Source organism: Calidris pugnax, unplaced genomic scaffold (assembly GCF_001431845.1).
Source record: "Calidris pugnax isolate Ruff unplaced genomic scaffold, ASM143184v1 scaffold128, whole genome shotgun sequence".
Lineage (NCBI taxonomy): Eukaryota > Metazoa > Chordata > Aves > Charadriiformes > Scolopacidae > Calidris > Calidris pugnax.
In genome coordinates, this window is record NW_015090851.1 from 1,748,477 (window position 1) to 1,769,552 (window position 21,076).

A 21,076-nucleotide genomic window follows, 5' to 3' on the forward strand; every position below is an offset into this window, starting at 1 on the left:
GGGGGGGGGGGGGGGGGGGGGGGGGGGGGGGGTGTGACTTTGTACATTAGCTATTAGATATATAAGCCTACTTAAAGAAATCCCCAAATAAACAATAAATTATTTCAATAAAACTCTCTCATAGTTTAAGATAAATGTACAACATCAGTTCAACCATCTCAGTTCTACTACTTTCTTTTTTCTTTTTTTTTTTTGTCAAATAAACAGACCCATTTCAATTTAGTGGATCAGAGCCATAAACTGGAGTTCTACCAGAAATTTTTAAAGGTATTTAAAAAGAAGTTTAAAGTTAGTATCTTTGGTTGGTACTTTCCATAAAGGGGAAAAAACAAAACAAACCAAAACAAACCAGTCCTGTGATAGAATCCCATGAAAGAACTGTAGGAATGTCAAAACAACATTTCTACATCTCTTCTTTTATAAATATTTTCCTAGTTTCTGGCTTCCTTAACAAACATGTCCAGCACACTAGGTAAAAATTATGCCCATCTGGGATTATTAAAATTTTGATACAATTCCAAGGATCTGGGGAAGAATCCAGCCACAACCACTAATTTTGTTTACTGTATCTATCTGACTGCAATAGCTTTCACTGGCTGTTACAGGACTGTTACCATGAAGGGTCAATGTATTACTGATGTTAATTCATGCAATTAACAAACATTAATTTCAGCTGCAGTAAAGCAAACAGCTTCATGTACTGGGAAACAAGAACTTCACATCAGAGTCCTAGCATTCAGAACTAATGTTAAAAAGAGTTTTGTTCTTAATGATTTTTAGAAATTTCCAGTGTCCTAAGATAGATAAAAATCACAGAATCATAGAATCATCTAGATTGGAAGGGACCTTAAATATCATCTAGCCCAACCATCAACCTAACTCTGACAAAAAAATAAATAAGAAATAAGGAATAAAAAAAAAAATATCACTAAACCATATATTCCTGAGGACAAAATAATTTGGACTTCTGACTTAAATTCAAGACACACTGATGAAGACTGAAGTTGCAGAGGAAGCTAGCCAGACTTTAATTTCTCTCTTCAGCATCAGCTGGAGTTCTTTTTCTAATCCTATTTTCAGCTTTTAAGGCGAACAGCACAGCTGTGAATAAGACCAAGCAGAAACAAACAGATCATCATAATCATTAGTATAGCTTGATGCAGACTGAAAATACAGCTATGAAATAAAGTGGTTTTCCAGGTGGATAAACAAATAAGAATACCTGCTTAGCATTTGGTATCCTGCAGATGTGCATACAGACTCTGTCAGAGATCAAGCTAACAGCATTATATTAGTCAGTTAGTCTACAGTGCTCTATGTGACAGAAACAGAGTGACTGAAAATAGTCAAGAAAACCAGAAAGCAATCTGAAAAGACTTTGTGTGTTTTGTTACTTGGAATCTTTGTGGAAAAGTATTGACAATAATGTTGAAAATTATAATAAAGTTAAGAAGATACACACATACAAAAAATCAAATACCTCTGTAATCAATAGAATATGGAAAACATGAAAAGTTGCTAAGAATATAGCTTAAAAGACACAACACAGACCTCAGACAGAGAGGGGTTTCTCTTCAACCTGCATGCAGAAAGTCCATTTATATAAAGTGGAAGTTACATATACATGGTGAGGAAATTTATGCACAATAATGTATTATTTTTCCTCTTACATGTATCTTCCATTCAGAAAGAATATGTAAGAAGGTTTCTTTGAAATGCCATACAGGAAACTCAGAATTTCCTAATTCCTTTTACTGATGCTGTTGGAGTGGTCTTTTTGGATGGATGTTCTGTGGGCTTTGTTTTGTTTTCTTCCAGGGGAAGAAGTTGTTCATTTTGGATGTTGTGGTGATGATAGCAATTTTCTTCATTTTACAGATACAGAATATCTAGCAGCAAATGCAAGAAGAAACATGGGTTTTGACTGAAACACCTTAACAATAGAGACACATAAAAGTTTATCTGCTACGAAAAATCAACCCTTTTTCCTTTTTACAGGCATCACACCATGAAAAAAAAATCCTGTTCTACCCTATTTCACAAGGCACAGCAACAGCTATGTCAATACATAATAAAAAAAGGTATATGTACCTACCAGAATGTTTCTAAATAATTTCAAATGGGGCACCCGAGCACAAGAAGGTCAGTCTTTTTTTATCCTGTTCTATTGTTGCTGACAAAAATCAGATAAGTCAATTTACAGCCAGCCATGAAGGCAGTTGCATGAAGCTATGAGAGACATCACCAGCATTCATCCCTTGCAAATGGATTCAGACGTAGGATTTGGAGAACATACAGGTTGATTTCTTATCGCAACTCCTTCAAGAACGTGGTTACTTAGAGGAGATGGTATGAATAACATCAGTCTTTAACCCGCTTAGAAGCAGACAGTTAATTAAAATATATTCTTATAATCAGTATGAACAGAGCAAGACAGGAATGACCACAACAGTAGGACTTGCAAAAAAGCCACTGTTTTCTCTCCTGTTTTTGTCAAAATTTGCCCTGAAACACATTTATGTAGCTCTCATCTCAGGAAGCTGCTACTACATGCATGAAAGGAGAGTTTGTTTAGGATAGTCTAACTCAAACTTTATTAAACACAGTATTGTACTGGACAACCCAGTCTCAGAGGCTTTCCCTACAGACGGACAGCGTAGGTACGTAAATGAGGGCAACAGCTGTTTAAGGCTGTGAAAAGGGAAGTGCCGTGCTCAGAAGCAGTTTAGCCAAAAATTAATTCACTTTCCACACTCCTCACAACTGGAACTAATGTAGTCCTTTCAGAGTCAGGCCAATTTTTTCCTGGAGGCAGACTATGGAGTAGATTTATACACCCCAGGGAACACAGGCATCTCTGCTCTAGTCACGCTATAATACACCTCCTGGATCAAACCCAAGCTCAGCCATTTTGCCGTTCCTCCGGCCCACACGTGCGGATTTTGTACGCAGATGTCTGCACTTTCAAAATCACAGGAACCAAACACAGGAAAACCAATGCTACAGAAAACCTGTAATATCTGTTTTCCAGGTAACTACCACTACAGAAAAATAGGGCCTTTCCCATGACTTCTTATTTATTTGCCATAAGGCTCCTAGCTCTAAGGTTTTCTTCCTTTCCTCCTTGAGATTTACAGATAGCTTCAGTAATGCTCTAATTAAGCTAATTTTAAATAACATTTTTAACACATTCAAGATATTTTTTTATTTTCTCTCAGCAAAGAAATGAGGCTTGCTAAATAATTTTCTTTAGAAAATTACTGCCTTCTTACATAAACTGTTTTCAAGAGGAAAGAGTCTGGCCTTCTAGGCCCAACCCCCAGCTGCACCACAGCTCCCAAATGTTTGCCCCTCGGACAACTATTAGCAGTTGAGCACCCAAATGTTTTGCAGTGTCTGGGTCTGAAGGCACAAATACTTTATAAAGTTTCATTAGTCTCTAGGTACGTTAAATATTATGGATATAACCTATAATATAGAAACCACAATTACACAATTATTTCATTTCTAAAATGCATTTAAATTTTTTCTTACCCTTTATTAATTTTCATCATCAGCTTCAGAACATGACATTTTTCCCATTGTTCACTAACTCTTTTGTTTAGGAAAGGTCACAGTTCACTACACAGAAGGAAATTCTACAGTCCTACATGACTAAATATACCAAAAATAACATTTTCAAAGAAACCACCCAAAATTAATAAAAAGTGTCATGGAAAATTCTGTTCATCCAATTTAAAAAGAAACCATAATCCTTTATGATGCAGGTGCAATAGTTTTCTTACTGTTAGTTTAAAACCATCAATTATCTTTACAAAGAAGTGGGTTTTTTGAGGTGAGAGTTTTGAGTTTTTCCGTCGAGTGACTCTATAGTCCCAAATTGCCTAAACCTGGTTGGCACATTACAATGGTGGGGGTGTGTGTGCGTATGTGCAGTTCCCGTTCCCATGCTAACCCCAGGAGAAATTGCCAGTATCTGTGCATTCCCCTCTTAGCAAGGCAGTTTAATGCAGCAATGTATTTATTGTCATTACCTGAAGTGTCTGGCTGAACCGCTTCAGTGGAGTGGCCCGTACCGGAGGAATAAGACTGGCTAGTGATGTGACTCTGGAAAGCGGCTTGACCCGTTTGTTACTGGGCTCCTGTAGCAGGGCAGGGGGCAAGGGGAAGGGAAAAAAATGGGGGGAGCATAATCAGATAAAACATTGCTACCAGTTTTGCTGATTGTCCTAAGAAAGCACTTGTAAAAAGCAAGTTTATAAACCTGAGACATAATTAGGGTTAAAAAAAAAAATAGCAGTTTTAAAAGCTGACAATGACAGATTACTCTTGGCTGGTACACACAGATCCTGGAAACAGCTGAAAAATGTAATCCCACAGAAGTTGGCATGGCTGGGAGGAGGGAAAGGGAGAAAGGTAAAGAAAAGCAAAATCATTTTATTATATTAACTCATTCTTAAAAGAGACATTTTCAGCAATACTCTGCAGCTAATGCATGTTATGATAATCTTTTCATTGAAAGGAATACTTTCAAATAAGAAAAATTCTGTTTGTTTCTTTGCTTCTGGCACTGTCAGCATGTGACTATTCAATTAAATGTATTTTATTCCAGAAAATATAATTTAGACAGAAATCTCTAACTGTCATTGTCCTTTGAGTGCATATTGCTATGGAAATACTTATATATACAGACAAACAAATTAATAACATGTTTACATATTTTAAAATTTTGAATTAAAAAGGAAAATTAAGCAAAAATCTACCATAGAGCATTAAATTAAATACTTTTCTTTTAATAGTACTTATACTATAGTAATACATAACCACTTCAATATAATATGCCATTTGACTTGCAGATTTAAAAAAAAAAAAAAAAAAAAAGCATTAACAGAAATCGTAACACAAGGAAAAAGCAATTATAAATACAGAAAAATAGAACAGTTACCCTTGGCTTCCTAACCTCCATCTGACATTTAATGGATCTTGAACAGCACATGCAAAATGCAACTTTTGACAGAAAAAGAGCCAAACCTTCCAAGTGAAGTTAAAAAACCCATCCAACATCATATCTCAAGGACATCCTAAAGCAGTTCATCTTTCCTTTTCAGCCATGCTTATAAGTTTGCGTAGGCTTGCTGTGCCTCCAATTTCCTAGACACAGCTTTAAGAAAATGAAGCATGCTTATTGTCCTTTTGTTGAGAAATCCGAATCCTTCTGGAAGTAATGCAGATTTGTCATCTTTCCTGATACCAAAAAATAATAAATCTCAGCGGCGATGACCATCATCTGTGTTACTGGCAAGAAAAATTCTCTTCCATTAGTACAGCAACAGAGGAAAGGTGAGAAGCAGCTACATATTTAATTTACTTCTCAGCAGGCAGACCTGGAAATCCATAAATGCCGGCTAAGATGAAGGACAAAGTGTTTAACCCTCTAGCAGAAATAATGTATTCCATCACACATGAAACCTGGCATTAAAGAATTTTAACAGCCGAAATCAAGTTACATCCTTATCATCACTGTCGCCCTGCTATTCGTATTCCTTCCTTTTCAGCAACTATGTCTTTGACACAGGTTTTTGAAGGAGTATTTTTTTTACGTCATTGCAGCAGCACTAGCATACTTATCTACAGCATCACCACCACATCCCCCCCAAAAAGATGAAAAATCTTTGAGATTCCACACTAATTCTTCTCCAACTGGTGGCTCAGCCATCAGCTGTTTCTTTTTTATTATTATTCAGAATGCCAGTCCTGGTGCACCAATAACATCCCATGGCAGAGACTGCTTGTTATGAATTGTGCTGCACTGCAGTGAAAGGACATGAAGTCCCAGACAGAGTCGGGCAGTGCTACGCCAGCAGCACAGCTTTGCTACCAGCTCTACCTTAGCAGCAAAGGTTACTTAGGCATGAATATCACACCCTGAAAGCAAAATCTGGAAATCATGACTGTATGAACTTTCCAGAAGACAGGGAGAGGGGAATTGAGTTTAATCAAAAAGATTTCTCCTTCAAGTGTAGGGTCCTGCGACCTGGGGAGGAATAACCCCATGAACCAGTACAGGTTAGGGGCTGACCTGCTGGAAAGCAGCTCTGCAGGTACCTGGAAGTCCTGGTGAACAACAAGTTAACCACAAACCACCGAGAAGGCAAATGGTATTCTGGGTTGCATTAAAAAGAGCATGGCCAGCAGGTCGGAGGAGATTGTCCTCCCCCTCTACTTCACCCTGGTGAGGCCACATCCAGAGTATTGTGTCCAGTTCTGGGCTCCCCAGTTCAAGAAGGTCAGAGAACTACTGGAGAGAGTCCAGTGGAGGGCTACGAAGATGATCAAGGGACTGGAGCATCTCTCTTATGAGGAAAGGCTGAGAACTGTGTCTGTTTAGCCTGGAGAAAAGACTAAGAAGAGATCTTTATCAATATCTAAAGGATGGGCGTCAAGAGGATTGGACGAGACTTCTTTCAGTAGTGCCCAGTGACAGGACAAGAGGCAATGGGCACAAACTGGAACACAGGAATCTCCACAAGCAATTTCCTTGTGTCTGAACATAAGGAAAAACATCTTTACTTTGAGGGTGAGAGAGCACTGGAACAGGCTGCCCAGAGGGATCATGGAATCTCTTTCTCTGGAGATATTCAAAACCCGCCTGCACGCATTCCTGTCCAACCTGCTCTGAGTGACCCTGCTTTGGCAGGGAGGTTGGACTGGCTGATCTCCAAAGGTCCCTTCCAGCCCCTACCATTCTGTGATTCTTTACTGCTGTCCCCTTTCTATTATCTTACAACTTTGCTGCTATGTGTGTGTTCTACAGCCAAAAGACAAAACTCATGCAAAAAAGCCCAAATTTGATCTATACAACATCATAGCCATACCTTGCTTGAAAGTTAAATGCTCCTGATACTCATACAGACCTTTTCCACACATGGTGTGATCTATTCACAATTTTACACAGTCTTCCAGTCTTAACTTAGAGCAAAACTAAGTCCGGAAGCCCTTGGATAATTTTCTGAGGAGTCTACTGACAGCAAGTGAAATCACAAAAAATAGTAAATCTGTGTTTCATTGTATCTCTGCAGCATTTCATTTGAGTGCATTGCAAAAAAGTTCCTGAGTAGTGTTTAAAACTAAGTAAGGAACAGCAAGTCAGTCTATCCTTATTTGAATACTTCCAAATACTGTGTGTGTTACTGCAGCTGAAGTTTATTAATTACTACTCAAAGCCTGCAGGCTAAGCACCCAGATCCAGACCTAATTTGCTCTGCCATGTGGGGCACATAAACTTCAGGCAGCTGTGAAAATTGATGCACAACATCAAATAACCTTAGGGAAAATCAGCCTGATGCCTTCTTTCTCCGGGAGATTGAGAGAAAGTGAAAAAAAAAAAAATATGATTTCTGTTTCTTCACGTCAGACACCCCCAAAGGCTCTCCAAACCCCGTGCTGTCTCCTAGCCAAGGATGCCTGTAGTTCCCGGAGGAACACAGTATAGAGTTTCAGCCACCATCAAAAAACATCAGGCTCTTCCACACCTTCTTGTTGTACGCCACTAGAGGTCAGCACTGCTCCCAGCAGTGAAAGGAAAGGTAGATGGGGGTAGTGAAGGTTTGCCTGCAGAGGTCCTGCTGCTGCTGTCTCATGTAGTGTATCATATTCTGATCTCACACTGAAAAATCTGATCAGAACTCAAAACAGCTAACATATAGAGTTCAAATTAGGAATTTGATCTTATTAAAAGAGATGAGCATTATTACAGGATTCTCTCCAATGGAAGTATTTAAGATAATGAAACAATAATTTCATAAGTCTAAGACTCTACATCTTTACCAATTAGGACTGAAAGTAGATCTTTTTAATCACAAGTTCTTAATTATGGTGAAAGCTTGCTGAATACTTCTAATGTGACTTTCACCCCACATTAGAAACAGTCTGTTAGGTTAAGATAGCCAGCTAGAAGTGAAAACTCATCAAACCTTAACGTTCCAGGTGTCACCTCTCCCTCAGAGAAGTCTAACCACAATCAGCACTGAGTCACCCCCTCCACTGTGGAATAATAAAGTTTGTACAGGTAAGGCTTTGACTGTGCAATGAAAATATAGCACTACTGGAGCAATTCTGAAACTAAGATAGCAATACAGAAACTTATGATCACAGTATTTCTGTTGCATGGTCTACATCCATTCTGCCTCTACCTCCCCTTTCATCAATACCCTCAGTCTCAAGCTGTGCTGCCTCCCTACCAGCACCACAGAGAAGCTGAACAAACTATTGAGGGCAATGAACTGGACAGGGAAAAATTCCACACTCAAGTGCATAGAAAAAAAGTAAGTTTTAAACAGATGGTTGTTTTTCTCACCAAGGGCTCTGTTCTTCAGAACCAACAGATCAAATGGAAAGAGGAGAGTACATGAACTGTTCTGCTTTACCCAGAGATACCGAACAGAATCTGCACTTGCACATTAGTCCAGTAAGATCAGGGAGCTGTATTCCAGATGCTGCTTCCCAAGCCTCTTCTTTTTTTTTTTTTTTTTAAGAACAAACTGCTTACAGTTAGGAATTCCCAGTACATTCGTCCATTGTTTTACTAATTTGTCTCTGAAAAATCTCTGGTTTTCCAGTTAACCAGGGGGCCCATAATCATAAGACTAAGCACGTGGGAATGCAGAACTGTGTGATTCCAGTGTCTGTCCAGCATGAAGAGGCTCCGGTAAGGACAGATGGTTCAGGCAGAATGAACATCAGATTCCAGGTCTGTTCCTCTGAGTGTGCCCAGATGACTCATGGCTACCCAGAGTCATCGCTCCTCCTGCTCCCCACTCCTAGTACAGGGAACTTAGAAGCAGATGGGATTGAGAGATGGGATTTAGTAGCTGGATCCACTTGCAACAACCATCACCTGTCCAGCCTGGGAAACGGGCCAAGTTATGACACAAAAAATTCAAGAGTTACAACGTTTTGTCTGACCTTTTAAAGTTGTTATTATTGTTATTAAAAAAAATAATTTCAGAGTTTTGAAATAAAACAAAATGTTAGACTGCATTTTCAGTCACGAAGACTTGATGAAACAATACGTGAAGTAAGTTAGAAAACAAAAGATCCAGACTACAGTTTGGCAGAGTTTCCAAAATGTGGAGCTGGTATATGTGAACAAGTAATCTGACAGGCTTTAAATTTGATATAAGGCTAAATAAAGCTGAGGGAAACATGAGTGCAGGAACTTCAAAGGCTGAACAGTCAAGTAAAGTCAAATTAATACCTGACTAGGCTAGAACAAAGAGCAGATGGCTTTTGGAGGGAGCAGTATATTTGAACTCAAGATGACTTTGGTAACAGTTGAATTGAGAGACCAAAAAATTAAAGCAGGAAATACTGTGTATATATGGAGCCTCAAAGAGAACTCTTGAAACTGTGAACAAACTGATAAAATAAGTAAATCAGTCTCCAAAATCTTGATGGTTCTGGAAACCATACTGTGGACATTTCAAAAAACTACTATGTCCTTCTGAGACAGTGCATTTTTATCTCATATCTTTCTGGGGAATTCATAGGAAGAAAGAGTAATCACAATGGCATAATCACTGATTAACACTGGTTTTAGAGGGGAAGCTATCAGATAAAAGTTTAAAAGATGCCATGCCTCACCATTCTAATTTGGCGTGAAGGACATAGTGCTCTAGATTGTTTCTTCATTGTAATTTATTCTGTAGATCCTATATATATGTACAACTGTATTTCTAGTATCTTCTACATATTAAAGTCTAACCTAATGATTTAGACTGCTGATCAAGAAAGGAAAGCTCTAGCTTTTAATGTATAGCTCTCCAAAAGTTAGTCTTCTGCTGTTGGACATCTGGGAAATGTGTCCAGCAAGCAGCTACAGCTGTAGTGCTACCAGAAGCCATCCTCTTCTGAGTAACTTCTGCCAACTGCCTCTTCAGTAAAATTTAAGTCTTTTTGCCTTGCATACCTGAATGAGGTGTTGCTTTATAAAACTGTGATATGCCCATATCTGGGCAAAATAATGATGCAGCTTTTGTATCATTATTTTTGGTTCTAATACATGCAAATTATGATTTAAAAGCCTGAACCCTGAACTTTAGCATACAGCACCCGCTCCTGGGGCAAGCTAAGCATTCAACAGCCATAGAATTAAAGCAGAAGATCCTTTGAAGAACTAGGCACCTACATTAGCTGCAATGTACTGACAGCTAAGTTGATCTTATTTTTATTTCTTCATTAGTGAAATTGGCACCTAATAATTGGATATGTTGGATCCAACACACTACACAGATAAGAAAAGCTTCTAGAAGGCTATTTACAGGAAAAAGCTAACATTCCTCGCGCTCTTCATTCACAAAATAAATTCTTTTAGTAATGTATGTAAAGAATGGAATATTCCCAAAATGTAAAGCAGAGTATCAGAGAGAGTTACATTCATTTAATATCGATTAGTTTTCTATACATTGTCATTCAACAAGGCCACCCACAGCTTAATTATCACACTTGGATGGATAAGCTACTCTAGCAAAAGATTGGTTTTCATTTTCTAACAAACAGCAGGAAAGGAAACTAAAAGAACTAGGCCAGGTTCCCTTTCCATTGCCCGCAGAACAGCAAAACCAATGACCTGGATAACACATGCTTAAGAGCACACAGTAATAGTTAAGGTGCCATTTAAAAGGTCTTCATTTGCTTCAGTACCCCACCTCAAAATTCTTTCACTCTCTGCTCCTGACCAGCTTAGCCACTGATTTCCTCCCAGTGAACAGTAAAAGCAAACGTAGGTTCACTGCTGGTATGATTGTTTTTCCAGCCGACTCTCCCATCTCTTATCAGCAAGTTCAACAACAGCCTCCGTGTCGGAGAACCGGTGCTGAATTTGACAAACAAGGGAAAATATTTCCCTGAGGGGTCATTATATTTGTGTCTTCAGCCCACGTGTAGCACCACCGCGGCCACATTTTTTCTGATTGTATTTAAAAACAAACTCAACAAAAGGAATTTACAGAGATTTTTTTAAGGTAACCCAGAAAATAAGTGCTATGTGAAAACTGATACAGGAAATCGGTATTTTAGAATATTAGAATTTACCCTGCTCACCTTCAAAGGCAAACTAACCTTCTCTCCATTCACATCTGAAACCACTGAAACTGTCAATGCTTGTTAAAAACATCCTAACTCGCTGGAGTTCAACAAGTTCTGAAATAATTATTTACTGCAGTAATTCTGGATTTAGGGCTGCTAACGTTCTTGACATTTTATAAAAAAATATGGTGGGTTTTTTTTTTCCCCCTTTTGATATACTTTCTATTTGTGAACCAAGACAAATAGATCTCCAAAGCATTCATTCTGTGCTACGGGAGCATTCATTAGTGCAAAATGTTTTAACTTAAAATTAGTCTCAAAAGAGTTAACAGTGTAATAAATGGAAGACACTGTAAATTGAAACAGTACAGTAACCTTTTTTTCAAACATAATTCACAAGCAGTGCCAGCAAACTAAAACAGAACCACTCTGTTTCAGACTTCATGTAACTCGCTAAATTTCCATACTCCTATACTTTAAAGGTTATTAGTTTTTAGTCAACTTTATAAGGGCAAGTCAACATTTGTCATGGCAGGAAGCCCAACATTATTATTTTTATTAGTCTGCTACTAGTTAAATTGGCCTAAGATTAAACAGTTCTAATAAATGTGCACAAAACTTGGAGCTTAATATAAAAAAGACCCATAGTCAAGCTCTGTTCCACAGGATGTTATCAGTGTTTAACCTTCAGCAGGATAAAAAAAAAAAAAAACCACAAAACCAAAAAAAAAAAAAAACCACAAAACCAAAAAAAAAAAAAAACCACAAAACCAAAAAAAAAAAAAAACCACAAAACCAAAAAAAAAAAAAAACCACAAAACCAAAACAACAAAAAAACCCAAACTAAAACACCAAACAATAAAGGTTAAAATAGAAAAAGCAACCTATGTTACAACAGAGTCTCTTAATACAGCAAACATTTAACCTAAAAATAAATTAAGCTGGCATCTCAGGCTTTTTGCATCTTCAGAGAGAAGCAAATCTAAAACTAGAACAACATTCTCAATTGTTATTGGTGCTAATAAACTATTATAAGCTAAAATATTAACTACATTTTTGTAATACTTGAAACAGCAGATAATTTGCCTTTGCTTTACAGTATCTCAGAAATATTCTAATTGGGAAATTCTAGAACATTCAGTCTTCCAGAGCTGAGGTTGATGGTCAAGAAAAACAAGGTGACTAAAGCAGTTCTAAGTATAGTTCAGTGTTCCACAAAGGTAACATCCACTCAAATCCCTCCTAAAAGCTGGGAGAAGCATCCCATTAGCAAAACTGCAAGCAGAATTTATTAAGCAATTCAGACATATAGAGAACTGAATCAGCCAGTAAATTGTGTGTATCAATGATAGAACCTTGTGGATTTGAAAGAAAGTTATATCTACCACCTGCACTCTCTGATGGGAGCAGCAGGAGGTTTGCTATTCCTCCTTGCCAGTCTCCACAAAACCAGCAAGCAAATTAAAAATCCAGAGATATTTTGTTTTAATCACAGTGTTATAAAGAAGAGGACCTGATACAATAGTCAGGGTACAATGAAAAGCCATATAGAGAAGTATTCTCAGTTGAAGAAAATCCGCTGAAGTTCACAACACGCTATTGCATCATGAGTTGATCAACGTTTGGCTCCTTGCTGCAAATAGGCTGCTCTCATTAACCCCCACTCTTAAGACCTCAGATTTCATTTGCCATATGCAAGATAGAACCTCTCAAGTGGCAGTAACATAAGAACAAGTTGCATCCAGCTATCTTGACTGATCATTTGTCTGCAACATCCAGAAATCACTACATCTACCAGCAGTTAGGAAATGAAGGCCAATTAACAGAAAAACCTCACACTGAGGTGAATTAGCACAAGTAACAGAAACTCCGAAAACCCCAGACAACTGACGTAGAGTTGATTAAATTCTGCATTTCCTCTCATTAGAAGCTGCTTCTACAGACTACCTAAGACCGACCTTTTCTAGTCTGGAACAAACTAGATGTGAAGCTGGACTGCCAATTAACAAGCAGACATCATACGGCGAGTTGCTGAATGGAAAAATAAAGGCAAGCTGTTTGTTTCAAATTGCCATTAAGCAGAACAGATCAGCAATTCCAAGTGTGGGGGTTTGACATGTTTCCACGTTTAGCTCACTGCAGTTACACTGCACATGAACTTACCTGAAATATAGCAAAACTGCAGCTTGTTAATATTTCATTTAAAATGAAATACATACATTTATGAAGATCAAAGAAAATTCATGACTTGCAGTTTATCTCAATCTTTTGGCCCTTCTCCCACTGGCTCCACGCCTGGTTCTCCTGTTAATGATGTGCCATGGCCCAGAGGCCTGTGGGTTACCCTTCAGGTTAGCTTTCCTGCACTACCCATGCCAAATTAAACACGGTCCTGCACATCAAAAATAGCGAGGAGATCAGCAGACAACAAGAGAGAGATTGCAAACAGGCCTGATCTTAGGTCTCAGATTTTTGCAGTGCAAGAGATGTTAGCAGACACACAACATACTGGGGCCACAAAGGAATTCGATGCCACCATTGCAGTTTTTGGAGCCTCAGCCCAGGCACTGTATTAGATCCTGTAGCAGAACAGAACATCCTCACTCTGAGGAATTTATGTCTTCCCATGACTTCAGACCTTTAAACCTCATTCTGTGACCGTGTGAGCTCTTTCTTATCTGCTGCCCATCCACTGGCTCTGCTTCACTTCGTTTCTTTTAGAGGAGGTGATAAGGGAGCTGCTTTAACCAGTGAAAAATAGCAAATGGTGTGTGTATATATATCATTGGGAAAAACATGGAGCTTTTTATACCTTAAAGCAAGCAAATTTCAAATTTTACTATCTCTATTTTTGTATTATGAAAAAACTGGAAACAGCCTAACACCTCAGTCCTGTTTACAACTAGAATTGTACTACATTATGTGGAGTATGTATGTAAAAGCCGTACAGTATCTCCTATATCAACTCATTCCTCAGACATTGAAGTGTTTTGTTGCCCTTAAACTGCATTTAGAAAGAATTATGATAATTGCACTTTGACTAAGAGGTAAACTAGCCTTTTCTCAGAATCCAGATTTTTACTGTTCACATACATTTCAGATATTTTATTTGTCATTATTTTGTGATGGTGCTACTTCTATGGAGTTTATGCCAAGGAAGCCAGTGTGGCTTAAAGAAAGAACTGTTAAACAGAAATCCTCCTTTCTGTTTTGCACCACTGACTTCTTCCTCAAAAAACATTCCTGGTTTTCCACTGCTGCTCTGCAGGCTCCACGTGAAGTCCAAGAATAAGGAAGAACTAATCCATTGCCCATAATCTTCAGCTTATTACCCAGAGGCCCAGATGGAAATTTAGGGAAATTTTAACAGTTTGGCATACGCTCAAATTTTTTTGCTGTATTTCATCCCATGCAAGTACTTTTGTACTTGAACTTCCAGAATATATTTTGTATTTTTTCAAAACAAACACTAAAAGATTATTGTTTAAGAAAGTCAGAGGAAATATTTTATAATCTGATTTAAAGCTACAACACAATATCTGTATCACAGAGAATCTGTTCTGTTCCACATGTATCAACATTTATGCACAAGGCAGGTTATTAAAAAAAATCAACCAAGTTCACATGTTAATAATTAAAATGAAACACAGGTTTTCAAAGACACAAATTCATAACCCCCACATAAACTAGCATTCTGCTGCAGTAACACAAAATTGTGGTAGAAGGCGCCCAATAGCTTTATTTAGACTTGTAAATACTAAAGGGTGGAAGAATAGATTAACATTTGAGCTTGAGGAGAAACTTGAATTTTCCCCCCACCCAATACTGACAGACTCCAAAGAAACAGGCTGCACACATCTATCTAATGCCTTTCTCAAAGAACAGTTTTTATTTCTGCTTCCTTAACCAATCTTTTGGAGTGGCAGGTGGTCTTTCCATACCCTCCTAAAACAATCAGGAGAGTGTTTAAAAGTTTATTTTTCAGAATGCTTAAAGTCCATCATATCGTCAGAAAACAGCCTGAAAGCCCAGGGTACATTCTCTTATTTGTATAAAACACAAACTGAAAGACTATAAATCCAAAACAACTGTTTGCACATTGTAATTTTGATTGATCACATCTGTTATTAGATACTTCCTCATGCTCTAAGCTTTCATTGAGACTTTTTCTTTGAAATTTGACTATAATTGAGCTACCCTTCCTAACTGTAAGACGGGAACACTCCGACCCTTGAGATTTGACAATTCTATTCATTCACAAAAACCCCTTCATGCAATAAAGGTTAAAAACATATTTCTTTAATATTCTAGTTAGTAAAATTAGTACCCTTAAGAAAACTATTTGGTACTTAATAATTTGTGTTTAGCATAGATGTGTATGTGTACACACACACTCTCAGGGTGCTAATTTTCAAAAACACACAGTTGAAAAAAATTCTACCTTTGTTAACTGCAATGAGTAAATCCCTTTATGTAAAAGTACACTGAAAAGCAAGAGTGCAGCATCTTCTTATTAGTTCTTAGCTTAAGCATCATGATTAAATAGTAACTTGGCTTATGTTACTTTTACTTTAGACCTATTCAACTACTGGAGATAATTAATCTTTGATGTAGTATTAAATGCACCCAATTTAGCAAGTTGTCTTCAAGTTACTCAGCAAACAAGACTAATGAAGAAGCTATATATTTAAGTGACAAAAAACTTCTAGAGAGAAATTGTATCCTTCCTCCCGTGCAGCCAAACAGAATCCTTAAGGTCACTGTTTTCTTTCCAAACAAGTACACAACGCAACATTAACCTAAAGTATTAAATATTTAAGTCTTTCATGAACATTGTTCCTGAAAAGTTTCACTGGTTATGAGAATTTTGCAAATGAGTATGTTGAATTTGGGTGAATGAGTAAGATTTCTTATGTCACCTAAAAGGATTTTAACTTTTTAAATAAACAAAACAGTCAACCTGCTGATAGGGCAGAGTTTTCAGTTAGCATTATCATATTAATGTCTTGATTTATTACCAACGAGGAAAAGACAAATAATGCTTTAAGACACCCTTTTCTACGTTCCCTTCACTCAACAAAGCATATAACCAGTTCCTGCACAAGTTTAACAATTTGTAAGTAATGGTTAGCGCTGGAATAGAAGTGACTTTAAACTACATGTCTAAACCAGGTATTTCTCAATTAGTTACTTAAAAGATTGATTTCAATTCTCTAAAATGACAGATGACAAAAATCTAGATTCTTGTGTTATTCCAAAGGAAAGTTCAACATCTAGAGATAGCAGGAAAGGATGCCTAAACAAACCAGGTATCTATACACAGCAGCCTATTCTCAAAGCACATTATTATTCCCCAAGGCAATATAGACCACACTATAAAGAAAAATAAAGCTGCAGCAATAACACCAGTAGATTAAGTACCTCCGCCTCTTTAGCCGGGCTGGTCGCTGTCTGCACTTCCAAGGCACAATTTGCCCTCTTGACGGAAAGGTAAAAAGGATAATCCTTGGCCACCATGGTGGCGGCAGGAGGAGCCGTTTCGGGGGTCACAGCTGATCCCGGTCCGCCTACGGCACGTGAAGACAAAGCGGAGCCTCCCCTCCCCGGCACTTCTGTACCCGAGATGTCCTGCCTTAGGCTGCGGAGGGCACGGCCCGCCAGAGCTCCTGCCACCGAATGAGGCAGGAGAGGCACCGGCGCCGAGCCTCAGGCCGGCAGCGATGCGCCGCGCTGCCCCGACGGGCCCGCCCCGGACCGCCCCCGAGCCCGCCCCGGCTCCGCGGGGCAGCGGCGGGAAGGCGGCACCCAGCCAGACAGCCTGCCCCTCGGCTGGGGCTTTACACCCAGCCAGGCACCCTGCCCCTCGGCGGGGCCTTACACCCAGCCAGGCACCCTGCCCCTCGGCGGGGGCTTTACTCCGTTATTGCCCACGCATCCACGACAAACGGCAAATCTAACCCGGCGTTCGCTTCTCAGAGGGTAACTGCGATGCAGTTACTGTTGGGTTTTCAGACAGACAGGCAGCTGAGAGAAGCGCAGGGCTTCCCGACAACTAACAGCAGTCCCAAATCCAGGCTGCACTCCTATGGACGGCAGTGACATCTACATTCTGTGTGCAATGCTACTGCTGATCAGAGAAGGAATGCTGCATCTAGTTATGCTGCCACAACATATAGCATTGCTCTTTTTTTTCCCTTTCCTTTTTTTTTTTTTTTTTAAATTTTGTTGACCCATATTGTTGCTTTTTCCTGTCTGGCAAGGAGGAGTTTGTTTCTTGTGTTTTCAAAGTTCCACTTTTGTTGCTATTGTTTAGTCAAAGAGCTCCCCTGCCCGCACCCCTCCTGGTAACAAGCGGAGAAAGTGGAAAACCACCTTTGCCTAACATAGGGCACATCTGAGTGTCTCTGCAGCCAGGCAGATTGTTTGATGTCTACCTTAGGACAAAGGTAGGGAAAAATTCCCAAAAAGAGCGTGTTAGGGCCCTGTCTGCAATTTGGGATTGATCCGACAGGAACAGTGTATGGGAGACAAGGAAAAGGAAACTGAGTAGGAAGCTGGAGGGGGGGAGGAGGGAAGGATATTTTCAGCCAACGGGAAGCAGCACAACCAAGAATAACTTTACAAACTCTGAAAGAATTAACTGGTTTTAAAGGTGGACTGTATGGTGGATATTGCTTTACAAGCATTTGCTTTCCTAAAGGTTGTTAAAGAGATAATTATGTCTTTAGAATAAGCTCAGTCAAATGGCAGACATAGTCCTCATCTGGTCACTCTCCTCTGACTTCATCAATATCCCAAACATACAGTGTCTCTCACACTTACCCTCCTCGGCCTTTTCAGGAACCACCACAGTAGAGCAGAGATGCTATCCTGCTGCTGTTACGCAGAGCTCTCTAATTTGCAGCAATCTGCTCATTGAGCAAAAAAACCCCACTAGTTTCCCAACACCACAATTCCTGGAAAATTGCTAGAACAAAGTTATCAGTACTTCAAGATGTCATTATTCTAGAAGAAAATGTGACATTTGAACATTTTGAGTGTTATGTGCAGTACCACCCTCCTCATCTCCATCATCATAGGATGGGACAAGGTTCACTGAAAGCCAAAGTGTGAACAAGAGGCATGGAACAGCTTTCATGTAGAGAATACCTAAGTAGACAAGACATTTCAGAGAAGAAAAGCGAGAAATCGGAGCAGGTGTGATAAAGATTTACAAACCATGAGTGACAGAGAAAGCAAATAGGGAATGATTTTTCACTGCATTCAACTAGAGCGGAAAAAAGGGTGGATCAGACTAAACCAGATGATGGCAGGTTCAGAGCAATGAAAAAGGAGCTAATTCTTCCCATTATGTTAAATTTTTGTATTATATACAGTGGAAGTATCTGTCACAACATACTGCTGCTAAGAAAGCTTCTCAGATAAAAGTTCTTGGCTACTGGGACAGTATTTTGGGGAAACATCATAATAGGCTGATTTTGGTTTGTACTTTTCCCTAAGCATCTACTGCTGACCACCACTGGGGATTTGGTGTAGGTTAAATTAACCTCTGCTGCAGCCCCCTTCCTTTCCACATTTCAAAAAATATGAAAAGAACATAGCATTTGATTTAATTGTGTTTATCAGCATTACTGTTGTTTTCCCCTTTCCTTTGCTATTCTGCCTCTGCTAAACTGCCTTTATCTCAACCCATAAGTTTTGCCTTTTTCTTCCGATTCTCCCCCCATCCCACTGGGGTTGGGGAGTGAGCAAACAGCCACAGAGTTCTTTGTTGCCAGATGGGGATAAACTACAACACTGTCTTACCTGAGGATTTCTGAAGGTATGAACAATTATTTCATACACCTGAATGTGCGTTCATTTTTGCACGTCTTTGGTGTGACACTCAGAGACCGTACCTTTGAGCACAACCTGATAATGTTGGACAGTTTCTTCTCACATTCCAAGCACATCAAAAGACCACTACACACAGGTTGTATAAAATGGTTAAGAACCTCCTGAGGACACTGCAGCAGCTGCGTAACCATTTAAGCCCAACAAGCCTTGATTTCAAATACCATCTGTGTATCATATGTTTGTTTATGAATGTGTATGCTAACACCAGTTTAAAAATCAGCTTCACTTAAATCAGTCAGACAAATTGCCTTCGGGGCTTCTCCTCAAAGCATTCTAATCCTGTAACATGCTTCACAGCATAAAGAGCACTTCACACAGGACAAGAGCACACCAGTTTGGAGACTGAAATAATGAACTTTGGTTTATACACATAAAAAAAAAAGGCCAAGAGAAGGATTTTGTCATTTTTCCATTAATGAGGCCAGTGCACTTCATCTTGACTAAGCATGCTTGAGAAACAAGAGAAGAAATTGTCTTAAGAGGAATAAGATTCTTAAAAATAGGCAGGATCTTTAGATCAATAAGTTTTGGAGCATCTTGCACCTACAAGATAGAGTTCAATGAACACCTAAAACAGGATTCATTAGACTCTCTGGACATTTGCTTACTTCACCAGAAGAGTACAAATACAGTTTTAGAACTGAAATTTGGACCCAAAGTTCATTGATGAATAGCACCTAAATTTATATGTATCATATTACCTGATGAAATAACACAATGATACAATTTCAAACAGTTCTCTGTTCCAGAGAGCTGAATTTGCAGAATGCTACATGCATTCATAATCAAAATTACACCATTTTAGTCACCATATTGAGTCCCCTCTGTTTCACCTATCAAATACAACATTTGCAGTCCATCTGGAAGATGAACTTGTAGCTGAAAGACTCCCTAGTGAACTCCAGAGTTGGAGAAAAAAAGGTTTTAGTGATACCACCAAGGAATCCTGAAATACTAGATCCAGAGAGTCCACTCATTCAAAAAAAAAAAAAAAAAAAAAAAAAAAAAAAAAAAAATCATACTTGGACTACAATCTACCCAACACGATAAAAATCAGATCTGAATTGCAAGCTACTTTCAAAAAAGAAACCAGTATTTAAGAACAAACAATGCTAGTGACTAGATTACACAGCAGACCAATCCATCAGTTTTGCCATTTCTGGAGCAGGTTTTTTGTGGGTTTGGTTGAGTTTTTTGGGTTTGGTTATGGTTTTTTTGTTTGTTTGTTTTTTTATTTACTTAGGCCAAAGGCACAATTTAGTCTGACAGTTACTTACCTGTCAGAGAGAAGTAAGTAAACTATTTGGCAACTCTGGAAACCCCTGCTCAAGAAAGGTGCCTACCATCACTGACCTGGTTCAGGACTGAAGTTCAGTGCCATTTGTTCTGTGATTGTTCACTCCAATGCCTTTCGTTAGTTTCTTCACACATTCAAAATCAATACTGAAGCAATTATTGCAAAAGCATCTGTCTCCATGGCAAAGACCTTTTAAATCTTTAGGGTTTGAACCTTAAAAATATATTCCTATGAGGCTAGGATTCCTTTTCATCTTACGCTAATCTTTAAGATTCATATAGTTTTGATGAGAGTAATTTCAAAATTAAAATGCAGTTGATTAAAGATTTCTCAAGGGATCCAAAATACGATGGGCAGAAGAATAAAAAACAACAACGAAAAAAACTGTTTCCATTTAAAGACTAGTTAAGAAGACATTATACTAAGCAATAGCAAAAAGAACTGAAACATTTAATCTAACCATTTAAATAAGGAAAAGCCCAATGGAGTGAAGAATCTTCAACCATCAAAGTCATGGGCTTTAAAGGAGTTCAGTGGAACAGAAAATCACCAATTAAAGCTGACCTCTGCCTCACAAAGAAACCCCACAAATAGATTGCTGGTGTTTTTGTTGTTTTGTGTAAGTTTTGTTTCAACATGATCTTTGCCCACATATTTTAACTGCCTTTGGGCGGAAATGTAAAATCTGTGATTAAACAGAATTATTTTGGGATGTCTGCACCCAGATCTCAATTACCTTCCTCCTGATATGCTAATGTGACTGCTTTCCCTATTAAAAGTAAAAATCTGTTTTGTCAA

At 38.6% G+C, this 21,076-nt stretch overlaps 1 protein-coding gene across 5 annotated transcripts in view; it reads right to left on the bottom strand.

The window, feature by feature from the left end:
• The window catches only part of ARHGEF3 (Rho guanine nucleotide exchange factor 3), a 138,734-nt gene that overhangs the window by 17,884 nt on the left and 99,774 nt on the right, over positions 1 to 21,076 (bottom strand). For 2 of the 5 annotated variants that reach the window (XM_014943251.1, XM_014943253.1), the window contains one exon: positions 4,035 to 4,142. In XM_014943251.1, the coding sequence (XP_014798737.1) occupies positions 4,035 to 4,142 (108 nt within the window). Of the gene's footprint in view, positions 1 to 4,034; positions 4,143 to 4,945; positions 4,982 to 5,031; positions 5,504 to 16,506; positions 16,761 to 21,076 lie in introns of those variants that run through there. The other 3 variants (XM_014943252.1, XM_014943255.1, XM_014943254.1) reach the window with 3 other exon arrangements.